A 16,925-nucleotide genomic window follows, 5' to 3' on the forward strand; every position below is an offset into this window, starting at 1 on the left:
GGAATGTTCATCCTGAGACCCGTCTCCAGGCCTGTGTCTGTAATTTCACGAGCGAGCGGCAGGGGCCCGCGGGGGCGCCATCGCCGTGCAAAGCTGTGTGTCCTCTTAGATTCCCGACAAGCGTGGTCTCTGTGACCCCTCTGCAGCCCTGTCCTCAGCTGAGCCCAGGAACTGCCCCGTGGCCAGACGGCAGCTCCTGGAGGCCAGTGATGAGCACCGCTCCACCTGGGGTCTCAGGACTGGACCCGGGGCTTCAGCACAAGTGTCTGCAGACAGAACTGATCACGTGTCTGACTGGACGTGTAAAGATGGCTGAACACCAGTCCCACCCGCAGGCTCCTCTCAACACTTGGCTTTGACCCTCCTCCTGCTCATCGGCGAGCTCTGAGACCCTCCCCGGGACCAGGGTGGACCTTTGCCACTGCCCTGACCCAAGTCACAGTGCCACAGACCTCTGCCCGGCTTCCTAGGATGCCAAGTTTGGGAACCCAGCGGCCAGGCTGTGAGGAAGCTCAGACCACCCCGCACGTCCCCCAAGTCGGGGCGCCTCCAGAGATGCCAGTCCCCAGCGCTTGAGTCACCCCAGGCTTTCTCGCTTTCCAGCTGAAACCACAGACGCCGTGGAAGAGAGATGAAACACCCTCACGGAGCCCTTTCTAAATCTCTGCTTCTCGGAACCTGTGAGTATCACAGAACGCTTGTCTGATGCCATGAAGGTTTGGGATGGTTAGTTACCCACCCATAGCAAACCAGAACGCCACGCCAACCTCCAGCCCAGGCAGCCCCACCCCGTCTGTACCAGGCCACCCCCTCCCCCATCTCTGCGCCTGCCCCACCTAAGGTCTGCTCCAGAGATGGTAAGGTCACCTCCTCCACAGCCAAAGCCCCAAAGGTGCTGGCCTTTCTGACCCAGGAAAGGAAGTGCCCAGAATCTGGTGTGACCTTGACTGGAGTCATCACAACCACCCAGCAAGGTGGATATCGTTACATGCATTTGGTAGAGCTAGAGACTGAGCTCAGGAAGGTCAATAACCAGCCCAAAGCCACACAGCCAGAAGGGGTGGAGCTAGAGCTCAGCCCCAGGCCTGCCTCCCGCCTGGTGCTCTCAGCTCAGTCGCTCAGTCAAGTCCAACTCTGCAACCCCGTGGACTGCAGCACGCCAGGCCTCCCTGTCCATTATCAACTCTCAGAGTTTACTCAAACTCATGTCCACTGAGTCGGTGATGCCATCCAACCATCTCATCCTCTGTCGTCCCCTTCTCCTCCTGCCCTCAATCTTTCCCAGCATCAGGGTCTTTTCCGGTGAGTCAGCTCTTCGCATCAGGCAGCCAAAGTATTGGAGTTTCAGCTTCAGTATCAGTCCTTCCAATGAATATTCAGGGTTGATTTCTTTTAGGATGGACTGGTTGGATCTCCTCGAAGTCCAAGGGACTCTCAACAGTCTTCTCCAACACCGCAGTTCAAAAGCATCAATTCTTCGGCACTCAAGGCAGCTGCAAGCCAAGACCAGCCTCCTCTCCCAGCTGCAGGCTCCACCCACTGAGGCCCCACCCATGACAGGCTCCACCCATAAAGGTTCCACCCATCAGTCACAGCCCCACCCACGGCAGCCTCTCTTTCTGAGTCCTCAGCCGCTCCTGGCTGCACCCACCTCCCTTTGCTTTTCAAAAAGACAGCTCCTCCCTTGATGAGATTCCTTTGCTCCCAGCAGGCCACACCCAGCAGCTCTGAGCTCTCTTTGCACTTGCTGCTCAGTCGCTCAGTCGTGTCGGACTCTTTGCGACCCCATGGACTGCAGCACACCAGGCTTCCCTGCCCTTCACTTTATCTCCTGAAGTTTGCTCAAACTCATGTCCATCAAGTCAGTGATGCCATCCAACAATCTCATCTTCTGTCATGCCCTTCTCCTCCTGCCCTCAATCTTTCCCAGCATCAGGGTCTTTTCTAATGAGTCAGCTCCAATACTTTGGCCACCTGATGTGAAGAGCTGAAAAGACCCTGATGCTGGGAAAGATTGAGGGCAGGAGGAGAAGGGCATGACAGAAGATGAGATGGCTGGATGGCGTCACCGACTCGATGGACATGGGTCTGAGTGCTGCGGTCCATGGGGTCACACAGAGTCGGACACGACTGGAGTGACTTAGCAGCAGCAGACAGCTCTTAGAGGCCAAAGTACTGGAGTTTCAGCTTCAGCATCAGTCCTTCCAATGAATATTCAGGGTTGATTTCCTTTAGGATGGACTGGTGTGATCTCTCTGCCCTAGGACGAGTTCATCACCTTCTGGGTCTGGTTCCAGAAACGGGCTCTGCCTGCTCCAAATTCAACCAGGGCAACCCTAGCCAGTTCCCACGCAGATGGCACACCAAAATCCCCCAGGCGCCTGGGCCCAGCTGCTCAGCCAGGGAGACGCCAGGTTAGGACAACAGGCCAGCTGTCCAGCCCCAGCAACCAAAGGCAGAACTCAGGCAGAGTTCAAGTGGGGAAACCCCAGATTCCTGATTCATGCAGGGACGGCCCCCCCCACACACGATGACCCCCCAGCCCACACGACAACCCCCTCACCCACACAACAACGCCCTCACCCACACGATGACCCCCCCACCCATGCAACAACCCCCCGGCCCACGTGACGGCCCCCCAGCCCACACGATGACCCCCTGCCCACGCGACGACCCACCACCCACACAACAACCCCACCGCCCACGCTATGACCCCACCATGCTTGGAAAGAGGAGCCTCCATGGATTCCCAGCCGGCGAGGATAATGGGAGGCCACACAAGGGAACCCGTCCATGGCAGATGGAACCACATCCCCCCAACATCAGAGTCCTGGCCCTCAGCTCCTCAGAACGTGACGGGGTCCTAGAGAGAGGCACGCGAGTTACAGCGAGGCCACTCAGTCTGTCTCCAACATGACTGTGTCCTTATAAACAGGAAACTGGGGCAGAGACGCACAGAGGTTCGAGGAGTGGAGACGCAGGGAGGAGACGGCTGTCAGCAGGCCAAGAAAGGCCCGGTCCCCGCAGACCTCAGAAGGAGCCCGTGCCGGGGACAGGGTGATTTCAGGCGCCTGGCCTCCAGAGCCGTCTGAGAAGAAATGTCTGCAGGATTCGTTCCTGTGGCCCCAGGAAACCAACCCTCCAGGAGCGGGAGGCAGGGCTGGGGACTCGCCGCTCCTCTGTCCCCCTGAGCCGGTCTTCCTCTGCACGGGGGACGGTCATGCTGCCCCAGGCCGGGCTTCTGCAGACTGGCATGAGGTAGGGGCTTTGCAGGGGTGGTGTCTGCTGGTAGAGGGGTTCCTTCCCAAGGCAGAAGTGGGGAGAACATGGCAGTGAGTACCCCCACCCCGGAAGCTCAGGCTGCCTACGGCAGGCGCCCAGCTACCTTCAGCTCCAGCTTCTGGCAGTTTACAGACTCCTGAAGCTTCGAGCAGCTGGTCCAGGCGCCCCGGCCACCCACGTCCCTAGAGGGTGTTATTTCATCGCCGGAAGAGCTGCCCTTTCTGACCTGCAAGGCATCTAAGTATCTCACGGGTGGCATTCCGGAAGGTCAGGGCTTAGGTGGGCATCTGAGCCCATTCCCCCCCCGCCCCCAACGCAGGGGAAAGCAGAGGGCAAGTCTGAGGCCAGGTCGGGGCCAGGGCTTGGGTCCCTGGACTCCCAGGCCAGGCCACCGCTTGTCCCCCGTGTCACTTTGCCGTGGGCCAGGCGGCCACCAATGGGACAGCCAGGGACCTCGTCTGGGTCTTCGGCGTACAGCTCAGGCCCAGCACACAGCAGGTGCCCCACAACTATTTCTGACATATGATGGGAAACAGGGGGGTGCGTTTGGTGACTCAGAGCACAGAACAGCTCCCCGCGGGGCTGAGAAGTAACAGTCTGAGTGACAACATCAGCTTTCAGCTCCTGGGCCTGGACTATCGGCCAGACACAGCGCTGGGCGATTCCCACCAGTGACCTGGGTCACAGAGCCGGGAGTGGACACACAGCACCACAGACGGGAACCCAGGCCTGCAGGACCCCAAGCCCCAGCTGTCAGCTCCTGCCGGGAGGGTCTGTGCGTGCTGCATGTGTGCTCAGCCGCTTCAGTCGTGTCTGACTCTTTGCGACCCCCATGGTCTGTGGCCCGCCAGGCTCCTCTGTCCATGGGATTCTCCAGGCAAGAATACTGGAGTGGGTTGCCACGCCCTCCTCCAGGGGATCTTCCCAACCCAGGGATCGAACTCGCATCTGTCTGCATCTCCTGCATTGCAGGTGGATTCTTTACCCACTGGGCCACCGGGAAGCCTGAGGGTCTGTGAGGGCTGTGCTAATCCTTCCAGGGACCCTCACTCTCCAGGCAGAGTTGGCGGGGGGGCGGCGCAGCCAGCTGGGGGACTGGCCGACTGTGCATGCAGGCCCGCTTAGAGTCAGAAGCTGCCCCCCTCTCTGCCCAGGTCCCTGGAGATGGGGCTGCAGCCTTGGCCTGGAGACACCACCCGCCTGGCGGGGACCCAGCTGCCCCTCGGGTCACCATCAGCGAGTCCCAGTGGCCCAGAAGAGCCCTTGGCTTTAAACCCAGCAAGGATGGCACAGGCGTCCGAGAGGTCACCACACCACACCCCCGGCCTCTCCTCTTCACCCCTCTCCCAGGAGGACACTGTCCACTGCCCAGAGCCTGCTGCTGACCCATCACTTAAGGTCCAATTATCCCGTTCATTCTGCACATCAGGGAACATCCTCTCTTGACCATTCTGAGATGGACAAACAGGTTCCAACGACGGAAGCAGCTTCCAGCCCGGAACTGGAAGCCCTGTCTCTCTGGGTCTTGCTCTCCCCTCTGTGGCATGCTGCATGGGGCTGGGGGGAGAGCAGATAACTGAGGGGCGGAGGGCAGGGAGGGGACCAGCTCTGGGGGAGGCGGGTCCACCTTTGACCTAACTCGCTGTCTGGCATCTTCCCGGGGTGCCCCTGCTTGGCAAACCTTCCTGTCCACGGCTATTTTCATGGACTCTGAGCAGCCCAAGGGCTGCAAGCTCACAGCGCTCGTCAAAAGCATCCGTTTCACCTGCCATCGGAGCCCAGCTCCATCTCCTGTGGTGGAAGGGCCCTCCTTCACTTGAGCTTGGAGTCCAGGCTCTCTGCATCCTCCCGGGGGCCAGCAGCCCTTTCTTGGGGTCTCCAGTCCTGGCCGGACCCTCCTCTAGTGCCCGGCCTCGTGGCTCCACACTTGCCCCCCAGATGCTTGCCTGGTAGACAAAGACCCTCCTCCCCCAAGTCATGAAGCAGCTTCCCGTGACCGAACCATGCAAAACCCGCAGCGACGTTCAATTTAAAATTCCTCCGACCTGCTCCTCGGAGCCATGGACGTGCACGGGATTCCAGACCCACAGGGAAGGTCAGCTCTACAACCCTCGTGTTTTCTCCACGAAAGGTGGACCTTAAGAGCCTACTTAGTGATCTGTGTTGCTCATGAAGGGGTCTCAGCTGGGGTCTGAAAATCTGGGCTGGACGATCCTCACCCAAATCAGACACCCCGCCCACCGGCTTCGGTGCTGCCTGGACCCTGGTGAGAGTCTGTGGACGGAGCAGGGAGGGATGGGGGGTCTAGTATCCGCTGGGGGGTGTAGTATACGCTGGGTGGTCCTGCAGGAGCTCCAGTCTTCTCTCCTTCCTCGGAGGGGCCGCCAGGGCCGGGGGAGGGTTGCAGGGACAGCCGCTGGCCTGTGACTTCTGAGGGCAGGCTCTGTCCTCAGCGGCCACCCAGAAATACCCACAACTCTCCTTTCTGCCTGGTGGGTTCCGCACACCAACTGGCTCGAGACGCATGATCACCTCCCACAGCAGCCGGGGAAACCGAGGCTCCGAGAGGCTTAGCAACTGGCTGAGATCCCACAGCTTGTAACCGGCAGGGGAGGCATTCGAGCCCAGGTCTCTGTGTGACCGGCCTGGTTTTCCGTTCTTCTGGCTTCCCCGCCCTCCCCATTTCCTTTAACCTCCTGCCCTTCTGCGTGTTCTCCACCTAACCCACCGGTCCAAGAGGGTGATGATAGGGGAAGTGTGTCCTGTGTGTGTCTCGTTAGAACTGGGGGTCTGGATGGTTGTACGTTCCTAGAAGTGCGCCCACCACCACGATTAACTTTAGAATATTTCCATCCCTCTGAAAAGTAAAGCCTCTGCCTGCAATGAGGGAGAGCCAGCTTTGATCCCTGGATCAGGAAGGTCCCCTGGAGAAGGAAACAGCAACCCACTCCAGTACTCTTGCCTGAAAAAAAAAACAAAAAACCCATGGATGGAGAAGCTGGGCGGGCTACAATCCATGGGGTCGCAGACAGTCGGACACGACTGAGTGACTTCACTTTCACTTTCACCATCTCCATCCCTCCCCATCCCACTCCCTCCGCTCCTGGCGACCAGTGACACAGCCAGTGACCTCCCGCCTCTGTGATGGACGCGCCTGCCCTGGACATTCCATAGAAAGACAGACGCACCATGCGTGGGCCTGTGTGTCTGGCTTCCTTTACTCAGGTGAAGGCTTTCACGGTTCACCCACGCTGTAGCAGGGGTCAGAGTGTCCTATGTCCAAACAATGGTTCATTACGGGAACATACCACACGGACTCCGGGGGGGCTTCCACTTTGGGGCTGTTCCCCCTTCTGCTCCAGGCACTCTGGCACAGGCCCTTCCCTGTGGACACTCCCCTTTCCTGCTGGTCACACGGTAACCCTGCATTTAACCGTGTGAGGGACTGCCAGACTGCCCCCCTAAGCGGCTCCATCCCTTCACCATCCCACCAGCAGCTTCTCCACGTCCTCGTCAGTATCTGTCACCACCAGTCGTTTTCATCACGGTCACCCTGATGGGCTTCCCAGGTGGCGCCATGGTAAAGAATCCACCGGCCAACCAGGAGACGCAAGAGACACGGGTCCACTCCCTGGGTCGGGAAGACGGCAGGGATTGAAGGAGGAGGGCGTGGCAACCCACTCCAGTCTTCTTGCCTGCAGAATCCCCTGGACAGAGGAGCCTGGTGGGCTACAGTCCATGAGGTCGCAGAGTCAGACACGACTGAGTGTGCACTCGCCCTGATGGGCGTGAGATGTGTCTCACTGTGGCTTGGGTCTGCATCTCCTGATAGCCACCGGTGCTGAACAGCTTTTCACATGTCTATTCACCATCTGTATATATTATTTGGAAAAATGTCTCTTCAGATCTGTTCATTGAACTCGGCTTTTTCTGACTGAGTTATGAGAGTTGTTTATATATTCTAGACGGGCTTCCCAGGTGGTACTAGTGGTAAAGAATCCGCCTGCAATGCGGGAGACCTGGGTTCGATCCCTGGGTTGGGAGGATCCCCTGGAGAAGGGAAAGGCTACCCACTCCACTATTCTGGCCTGGAGAATTCCATGGACTGTATAGTCCATGGGTTGCAAAGAGTCAGACATGACTAAGCAACTCTCACTTTCAAGTATTCTAGACGGGCCTCCCAGATGGCGCTAGTGGTAAAGAACCTGCCTGCCGATGCAGGAGACATAAGAAATTCGAGTTCCATCCCTGGGTCGGGAAGACCCCCCGGAAAAGGGCATGGCTACCCACTCCAGTATTGTTGCCTAGAGAATCCCGTGGATAGAGGCGCCTGGCGGGCTACAGTTCATAGGGCCGCAAAGAGTCGGACACAACTGAAGCGACTTAGCATGCATGCACACGAATATTCTAGACACAAGCCCATCCTCTGATATATGATTGGCAGATACTGTCTCCTGTTCTGTGATCTGTGTTCTCATTGCTTCATAATGCTCCTGGCAGCGTAAGACTGCTTCATTTTGAAGAAATAAACCCAACGTATCTGTGTCTTCTTGCTTGCGTACTTACTGTCGTCTCTAAGAAACCCCCAAGATCAAAAATCCCTATCCTGATATAATATTGTCTTCTAAAAGTTCTACAGTTCTTTAACTTTTAGCTCTTATTATAATTTTACATAAATAGAGTCACATCTCCCTCCCTGGTACTTTTATCACGAGATGCCATTTCTTTGTCTGTGAGTCGGGAACAACAGGGCTTATCTCACTGGGTTTGTGCAGTTTTTAACATCACGATTGTTTTGCCCGTCGTCCGCTGAGAGCAGGGCGTGAAGGACACCAAGTTCTCAGCTGAGTGGGGAGACCCGCCCAGCCGCCGGCGTGGAAATTCCATTTGAGAAGTGAACGTGGTCACATGGCTCAGCTCCTGGAATCCGCCGGTGTTTTCAGAACAACCCAATACACAGAGAAGGCCGGGGGATGTTATCTGACCCCCAGCCAGCCGGAGCGCTAAGGCCAGGAGGGAGACCGCCACGTGGGGCTGCGTCCAGCCAGCCCGGGAGGCGGGGGCACCCACAGCTACACATTTGTGGGGACAAACATGGAGATCTGCTAGGAGGGTTCAGGGCGCGTGGGTTCAGAGCACTGTGGGAGGGAAGAACTGCAAACACCCCCATTTTACAGAGGGGGTCTGGAGCACCGCCCCCCCCCCCCGGAGCAAGACAGGACCCAGACCAGGCCCACAGTGGGGTCAGGCTTCAAATCTTTGCCGCCACTCACCCGGCACCCCTGGGGCTGCTTCCCTGAGCCTGCAGAGTGTGGGGTACTGATGGGGGCACACGGATGAGGGGTCCCAGATCCTGCCTCTGGACAGACGCCACAGCCAGGACAGAGGATCTGGCTGAGACAGGGTCTGCTGGGCACTGAGCCTCGTGCCAGGATGGCGCCCTGAGGACCAGGCTGGGAGCACTTCAGGATGGAGGCTGGACCCTAGCCGGAGCCCCCCAGCCCCACACACCTCAGCTCGCAGAGGCTCTCCCCACTGCACCCCACCTCTCTGCTCCGGAGTCCAGGCTCGCTCCCCTGCGCCCCCCTACACACCCTGTCTCCTCCTCTAGCCCCTCCCCCTGCCCCAGAGCTTTCTTCCCGCCATCCGCCATCGGTCATCCCCGCCAAACGCCACCTCATCCGAGGTGGGGGGTTGGAACAGACTGGAAGCTCCTTAGAGTTTCTTTCTACCTTGATGGGCCCTCCTCTTCGCATCAATAGCAGAAGGACCGAAGCCATTACAATATCTCTTAAGGCTGGTTTCCCAGCCTCAGGCCCAGCCGACACTCCGGGCTGGACCATGCTTCTGTGGGCCCGCCCTGTGTACCACAGGGCGGTGAGCAGTGTCTCTGGCCTCAACACCCCTCCAGGGGCCTGTGGCACCCCCTCCCCCGCCAAGCTGAGACCATCAGAAGTGGCTCCAAGCAAGGCCAAACGCCCCCCACCCTCCCCCGGGAACAAAGTCACCCTTGGCTGAAGACAGAACCACCAGGAAAGCAGCAGAGGACAGGGGCAGGAGGCACGGAGGCTCCACCCAGAGCAGGGCCCAGCAGCAGAGGACAGGGGCAGGAGGCACGGAGGCTCCACCCAGAGCAGGGCCCAGCAGCAACGCCCGCCACCGTGTACTGCCCAGGCGCCCCCCTTCCCCGAGCCTCAGCTTCCTCATCTGTGAAACGGGTCACCGCAGAGGGCAGCCGTCAAGAGTCCAGAGGACAGTTGCTGAGGCCGGGCACACGTCAGCTCCGGCCGCATCTGCCTTCATACACAGCAGAGCTCACGCTGCCTCCCCTCGGGTTGGACCCCAGGCTTCCTGGGGGGACTGGAGACTTCTGGTCAGAACAGAAGTCTTCCTCCCGGGCCGATGGTCGGAGCGGTGAGGGCAGCATGGGCCTTACCTGTCCCTCCTCCGGGCATCCCCATGGACTGTGACCTCCGCGAGCCCGGCCGGCACCCTTGAGGCCGCGGGCAGGCGGCAGCTGGCCGAGGGCTGGAGCCTCTGCGGCCAGCACAGCCCTCAGGGGACATGCCAGAGGGTCACGAGGCAGCTGCTGCCCTCATGCCCGAGGAGGGCTGGGCCGAGCCCTGCCCAGTACACCGAAATAGACTGCCACCCTGCTCGGGAGACACACCTGTTCCCGGGCGTCCGGGAAAGTGGCTTTGCAAAGGCAGTGGGGGAGGGTCCCGGGGAAGCTGGGTCCATCTGCGGCCCCACGTGGCCGGCCCGGCCCGCAAGCTGCACCCTGCCCCCCGCCCAGCACCTCCCAGCCCATGCCCGGATCCTGGGGACCCAGCCCCACAGCTGCGGCCTCTGCAGCTGACATTGACTCTCCCTCAGTCTGCAGACCAGAAACCCCCAAAGGCTCTGGGGCAGTTGGGGAGGGTGCTTCCCTTCATCGCCAGTTTCTGGGGACTCTGGGCGACCCGGACCAGCATTCACATCACTGCCATCTCAGCCCCGGAACTCACAGGGCTGGCTTTTCTCTGTACATCCCTGCATGTCCTTCTTTGTCTCTTATACAAGGACACCAGTCACTGGATTTAGGGTCCCCTCTCTTCCAGGAGGACCTCCTCTCCATCCTTACCCTGATTACCCTGCAGAGACCCTATTCCAAATAAGGTCACATGTGAAGGTTCCGGATGGACATGAATGTCGGGGCAACCTACTTAACCCACTCTGCAGCCCCGTGTGCCAGATGGGAGGAGACTCAGGCTTGGGACACTTGGGGGGCCCCTAGGCATAAAGGCAGCGGTGAGAGACCCTGACTGCCTGGTCCCCTGGTGCCCCTGTGCTCCTGGATGTCTCTCTGCAACACTCGGCATTAAGCTCTCCAGAGGCAGAAACGCCCTGTGACCCATGAACCACACAAGCAGGAAGGCCTGCCTGGCCCCCAAGCACGCAGCCCCTGAGACCCTGCAGGTGTTATCCTGGCTAACCGCGTGTGACGGTCTAGTGGCCAGGGGCCAGGATCCCACCGCGGGGAGGCTCAATGGCCACGCCCTGGAGCACGGGTCATATTTCCCAGGGCTCAGCAGCAGCGGCTCTGGGGGTGGGGCGGGGAGGCCACGTCAGCCCTCCCCCAGCACCCAGCAGAAAACACCTCATTAGCTCAGCTCTGAAGAGTCAGAGGGGGTGCTGGCTGCCAGCAGGGACTCTCCCGGCCTGATCTGATGTTTGCTAACCACACTAGGTCTTCCCTGGGGGCTCACACGGTAAAGAATCCGCCTGCAATGCAGGAGACCCAGGTTCGATCCCTGGGTCAGGAAGATCCCCTGGAGGAGGGCATGGCAACCCACTCCAGTGCTCTTGCCTGGAGAATCCCATGGACAGAGGAGCCTGGCGGGCTACAGTCCGTGGGATTGCAAAGAGTCAGACATGACTGAGCGGCTAACACTACCACAACTGATCCCACTGGTCTGAACCTCTCCACCTGGTGGACGAGGGGTGGTGAGCACAGGGCTGCAGGCAGCGTCACGCCAGGCTCCAGGTCCCGCCAGTGGGTATGGATGACACGTCCCAGGGAGAGAACGACAGCCCCGCGTGCTTACAGAGGAGGAGAACCTCTCTCCACTCATCTATTCTGCAGCTTCGATGCCTTGCGGTCTGTGCCCAGCCCGGGCCGAAATGACCACTGCGTTGGCAACGGCGACCAAGACAGCAGCCCCCGCTGAGCCCCCAGCCAGCCCCGCACCCGAGGCAGGGACCGGCACGTCCCTACTTCCCCCGTGAGGACACCGAGGCAGAGACGGGGGGAGCTGGGCCAGCTCCAGTGAACAAGAGAGGCCCGCAGGCTCTGAGTTTGAGTCAGACAGGAGAAGAGGGGCAATACGGTCTGGTGCCTGAGCCGGGGTATCACAGGGGGCGGGGGGCGCTCCCGGCGGGGCTTAAGGGGACGCCCCGGCAGAGAGAACCCGGGGTGACTCAGAGCCCAAGGGGTGGCAAGCTGCTCGACTCCGGGATGGAGGTTGGAGAGGAGAGACGGCGAGCTGATGTTCCCGGCAGGATGGCGCCCTCGGCTATATGAGGCTCTGCTGGGGTGGGAAGGTGGGCAGGGGCCAGGGCAACAGAACTTCCATCGAAAACCCTGGGTCGGTCTCACCCTGAGAACGAGGGAGGCTGGGGTCTGCCCAGGCACTCGAAAGAGAATCATCGTAGGAGGAGCTGCGGGTACCGTCCATCCACAGGGCAGGCGCTGCTGCGGCCCAGACTCAGAGTGGCTCAAGGCCCCCTTTCAAGGACCCCCTCCCTTGCCCATGCATCCCAGTGAAGATGGCTTGGACCATGAACCCCAAGCCCGCTGCTGCCTGGGGAGAGCGCCCAGAAGAGGCCAGCTGTCTTGCCTTCCGGACTCACCTCCCCAGGGCTGGCGCCTCCCTCACCAGGGTCATCCCCCCCAGGCCTGATGCCTCCTGTCCATCTGGGCTGGGCGGGCAAGACCCCTGTGCGTGACACGAGCAGCCACAACACTGCCAGAAGGGCTTCCCAGGAGATGGGAACCGTAGGCTGGGGGCTCCTTGGTCCCTGGGGCAGAAATCCGCCCCGGGCCTGGTTCAGCTGGCCTGATCTGGTGTTCGCTGACCACGCTAGGTCTTCCCTGGGCTCCATGCCTCTCCAGGTATCTGCCTAACTGACCCTCAGCTCCGAGTACCTCCCCACCCTGCCTGGCCTGCACCAAGGCCCCCATGGAGGCCAGCACACCCAACCCCCCCGACCCCATGCCATGACCCACCAACTACAGTGGCTGCCGGGCCTGTGGGAGACTGCCCTTGGCTTGTGGGGACACCTGCCCTGCCCACAGAGGTTCCAGGGCTCCGGGGACCCACGGCCTCCTCTCCCACAGGCTCAGGTGGTTTCCCAGCACCAGGGGTGGGGGGAGCTGTCCGGGCCCTGCTCCTCTTCCGCATCTGTTCTGGGGGGAGCGGGCAGGAGGGGCAACATGAGGCAGCACCCACAGGGAGGACGGGCCGCGGCCGCCCAGCCTCATCGTGGGAGATTCCTGCCCCGCAGCCTCTCCAAAGTCCCTATGCGCACTCAAGGCGGAGGACCAGGACCCTGGTGAACCTAAGCTAACGGTGGATGTGCACGCTCCCCCCAGGGATGGCGACCAGTTGGGGCTGTAGGGGAGCAGTCCCTTCTCCCCTGCCCCGGACCCTGCAGGATGAGCCTCCATCTATCCCTCTGAGGATGCGGGGTGAGGGGTAAGGTGGGACGTTGTCCCTTCCCCACCTGGAACCTTCCAGACTGATTCTCAGGGAGGGTCGCAGAGAGACAGAGCCAGGCCCTTAAAACCCACAAATGGCTGTGTCCAGGGCACTTGACACCGGGCTCTGGGCCGCCGGTGGGCAGCTTCCACACGGTTCCAGCGTCAGCGCACAGAGAGATGCGCCCACCCGGCAGCGGCCCCACGCGCACAGAGTACAGCCTGCAGATGGACCGGGCCCGGGCCCCCCTGCTCCTGCCCCCTCACTAGGGTCCCCAGTCACGGGGGAGAGGGCTCTTCTGGCCCCGTGACTTGGTGTCTGCTCCCACGCCTGGCTTGGTTGCTGCACGCACGCAAGTGGAAGTGACCACCTGCGGGTTCAGGCGTCACACAGCTCCCTCTGCTCTTCCTGCACGGAGCACATCCCCCAGGCCACCCGACAATCCCAGGAGGAAGATGGAGAGGGGATGGGGCCAGCCCCTGGGAGCCCAGCCTGGTCAGCTGAGCTCCGGCCAGCCTGCAGGCCCCAAGCCAGGATAACTGATTGCCGACTGAGCCTCTGAGCTTCGGGGTTGTTCGTCCCACAGCGTACCAGTTTCTTGTAACCAGCACGAACGGGTAAAACAACAGTCCTGGAAGCCAGAAGTCCAAACTCGGTACCACAGAGTTGGAACGCAGGTGTCTGCTGGGCAGGGCTCCCTCGGGGCCTGGGGGGAGGATCCTTCCTGCCTCTTCCAGCTCCGAGTGGCAGCCGGCATCCTTGGCTCATGGTGGCATCTCCCCATCTCCGCCCGCCCTGTTGCTCCCGGCCCCTTCTCCTCTGTGAGTCTGTCTGTGGCCTCCCTCTGCCCCTCTAAGAGTCACTGTGATACATTAGGACTCACACAGATAATCCAGGATGATCTCCCAGTGCAGCATCCTTACCTTAATCCCATCTGCAAACCCCCCCTTTTTTTTCAAATACTCACAGGTCCTAAGATGAGGACGTGAATATTGGGCTAGGGGAGCGTTTTTCAGCCTGCCACACACTGCAATCGTTTATACAATATGTGAATACATAACAGATTTTTTTTTTTCACCAAACAATACTTCGCCCTATTACTTGGGATGTGCTCTGCTATTTTCCTTTCTTTTTCTAGACTGGGTCTGCTCTTTTTCTATTCATTTCAACCTCTTACGTAACAAAGGCTGCTGTGACCCACTAAACTGATTTCACACCCACAAATGGGTCGCCACCTGCAGTGGAGAAAGTTCTGTTCTGCCTTCTATGCCTGTACCCCTGCCGGAGTTGGGGGACCAGGCAGAAATGACAGCAATTGAAAGAAAAGAGAGAAACGCGCTCTTCCTGGACTCAGAGGGTGGGCAGGACTGCAGGAGCCCGGAAGGACCGCCACTCGTGAGGGCAGATCCAGGCCACCCTGCCCCGGGTACAGTCCTCTGCCTGTGGCCCCAGCAGGCTGGCGCCAGCCAGAAAGGCAAGGGGGAGCGTGGCCAGGTGGCTTTGGCGGCCCCACTCACGTCCCTGAGCCCCTGACTGCCCCCTCCCTGCACACTCCCTGCTCCACATTCCAGAATAATTCTTTACCCCTAACAGCCCTGCTCTGCGTCCAGCCATCCCTGAGCCTTGCCGAGTGATACCCACTCGCATCTTTATTGCTGAATGCTGCTTAAAAAGATAAGAAACAAATGAAATCAAGGGCTTGAAAACTTTACGACACATGAGTACTGGTTTTTCAGGTAAATTTAAGGCAATGAGGATTCCTCAAGACCCAGCCGGGCCTCTCCTGAGCACTCAACCCCCAGAGCCATCGGAGCGCTGACACCTCCACCCAGAAGTCCTCCAGGAGCCTCACAGTCGGAAAAGAGAATGCCTCACCACGGCCACCCTCCCTCGCCCCCCTCTCCCCGCCCTCCAACAGGGCCACACATCGCACCCAACACCCCCACCGAGCTGACTGCCCTTGTGCAACTCAGGCAGCCTTGTGTTTGCAGCCGGCTCCATGTCTCAGCCACTGCGTGACCTGGGACCATCGGCTTCACCTCTCTGGGCCTCAGTTTCCCGTCTCTCTGATGGGAGTCCCTGCCCATCGGGCTTCAGAAAGACTGAACGAGATAATACACGTGAAAGTGCCGGGCACCTCACGTGGCACGTGATGGGCACCTCACATGGCACGTGATGGGCACTTGGTGAGCAGCATCTTTTGGTCCCAATTCCTAACTTTGTGAGTTTGGCTGGAACAAACGGCCACAAACTGAGTGGCTTAAATAACAGAACTCTATTCTCTCGTGGTCTGGGGGCCGGAAGTCCTGAATCAGGGTGCCAGCAGGGCCGTGGTCCCTCGGGAACCCCCAGGGGAGAGCCCTTCCTCGCTCTTCCTGATGCGGGTCGCGGGCGATGCTTGGCGTGGAGCGGCAGCCCTTCGGCCTCTGCCTCTGCGGTCCCGGGGCCCTCTTCCTATGTCTCCACGTCCATGTCTCTCTTCCTCGTCTCATCAGGATGCCCTACTCCACGTGACCTCATCTCAGCTAGCTACATCTGCAACAACCCTATTTCCAAATAAGGTCACATTCACAGGGACCAGAGTCGGAACTTCAGCACCGCTCTTCGGGGACACAACTCAACCCAGAACACAGACCTGCCCGTCATCACCAACACCGTCTGTGGTCTCGGAGCAGCGCGTGCCACACGTCGGCATTGCCCTTAGGCTTTCTCCATCCTTCCCCGGGCTGCCCCTTCTCTCGGTTCCTCCCACCCACCCCCTTTCTCACCTGGTTGAGACTCTGCCCCATCCCTCCTCCCTGCCAGGCCAACCTCCAGGTCCCCAGCACAGAGCACCATCTCTGGGGCAGGGGGCTCAGGAGGCCTCCCAGACCGAGACTGAACTCTGCGTCCCAGATGCCAGCCTGGCTGGACCACGTCCCTTCAGTCCACTCGTCTCGCCTGCATCCACGTCAGGGGAGCTGAGCTCAAAAGGGGCCACACCTCGGCCCACACCCCCCGCAGCATCTGCACCACTGTCTATGACATGTATGCCCCCAAGACAGCAAGTCCAAGGTCCCCTAAGGCAAAGAGAGCAGGGACCCCCAAGGTACCAGCTGGGAGGTGGCTGCAGTCGGACAAGCCTGGACCCCAAGGGTTGAGCGAGTCAGAGGCTGTCTGGTCTGCGTCACAGAGGAGCAGATGCCCTGAGCAGGGTGTTCTGTCGGTGAAGGCGGGTTGGCTGTCAGCTCTGAGGCCCCCACCAGGAGCTAGAAGGCTGGCAGGGTGACGAACACAGTCAGAGAGGCAAACGAACTCACAGGCTCACCCTGCGATCAGTGTATAAGGGGGAGGAAGAGCAGGAGCAGAGCCAGCGGCTGCCACAGGGCTTGGGGGTCAGGGGGCCTCTCTCAAAGGAGGAAAGGATGCTGAAGCTGACTTCGAAGGCAAAGAGAAAACTTAAGAGCAGGTGGACGAGTCCAGCGGAGGAGTCAGCAAGTGGGAAGGCGCCCGAGGTAAGGAGGAGGCTGCCCAGAGGCCTGAAGGAGGCCCCGCAGGACGGCAGGGGGAGAGCGTCTCGGTGACCCCCTCCTTGAGCCTGGCGAGCAAGGAAATTGCTGGTGAGGATGATCGGAGGTGACCTCGTCTCCATCTCCCCACTCAGAGACGCCCCTCCTCGGCCCACGCTGCCTTCCCCGCCCAGCAACACACCTGGACGCAGCCCCCCGGGCCCCTGCCCTGTCCCCTGTCCCCAACACACACATACACCCCCGCTCCTGGGCCCCACCACCCGATCTCAGAAGGAGAGCGATTCCTCATCCCGGCCAGATAGAGTGCAGGGCACACGCCCATCCCCTGCTGGGGCAACACAGGCAGACAAGCGGCCCCACAGAGAACCAGCAAAGGAGGAACAGCAGGCTCACA

The 16,925-nt window shown here is 60.2% G+C and overlaps 1 protein-coding gene across 27 annotated transcripts in view; it reads right to left on the reverse strand.

Moving 5' to 3' along the window:
- ABLIM2 (actin binding LIM protein family member 2) overlaps nucleotides 1-16,925 on the reverse strand; it is a 169,041-nt gene that overhangs the window by 130,039 nt on the left and 22,077 nt on the right. For 17 of the 27 annotated variants that reach the window (XR_011567289.1, XR_011567296.1, XR_011567287.1 and 14 more), the window contains exon 1: nucleotides 9,719-9,873. The exons of 2 other annotated variants lie outside the window; for them this stretch is intronic. Coding sequence is in view for 2 of the 25 variants with exons in the window: in XM_070791871.1 (XP_070647972.1) it covers nucleotides 9,719-9,848 (130 nt within the window). In the remaining 23 variants the exon portion in view is untranslated. Of the gene's footprint in view, nucleotides 1-9,718; nucleotides 9,874-16,925 lie in introns of those variants that run through there. 8 more of the 27 variants (XR_011567309.1, XR_011567308.1, XR_011567303.1 and 5 more) reach the window with 1 other exon arrangement.

Source organism: Bos indicus, chromosome 6 (genome assembly GCF_029378745.1).
Source record: "Bos indicus isolate NIAB-ARS_2022 breed Sahiwal x Tharparkar chromosome 6, NIAB-ARS_B.indTharparkar_mat_pri_1.0, whole genome shotgun sequence".
Classification (NCBI taxonomy): Eukaryota; Metazoa; Chordata; class Mammalia; order Artiodactyla; family Bovidae; genus Bos; species Bos indicus.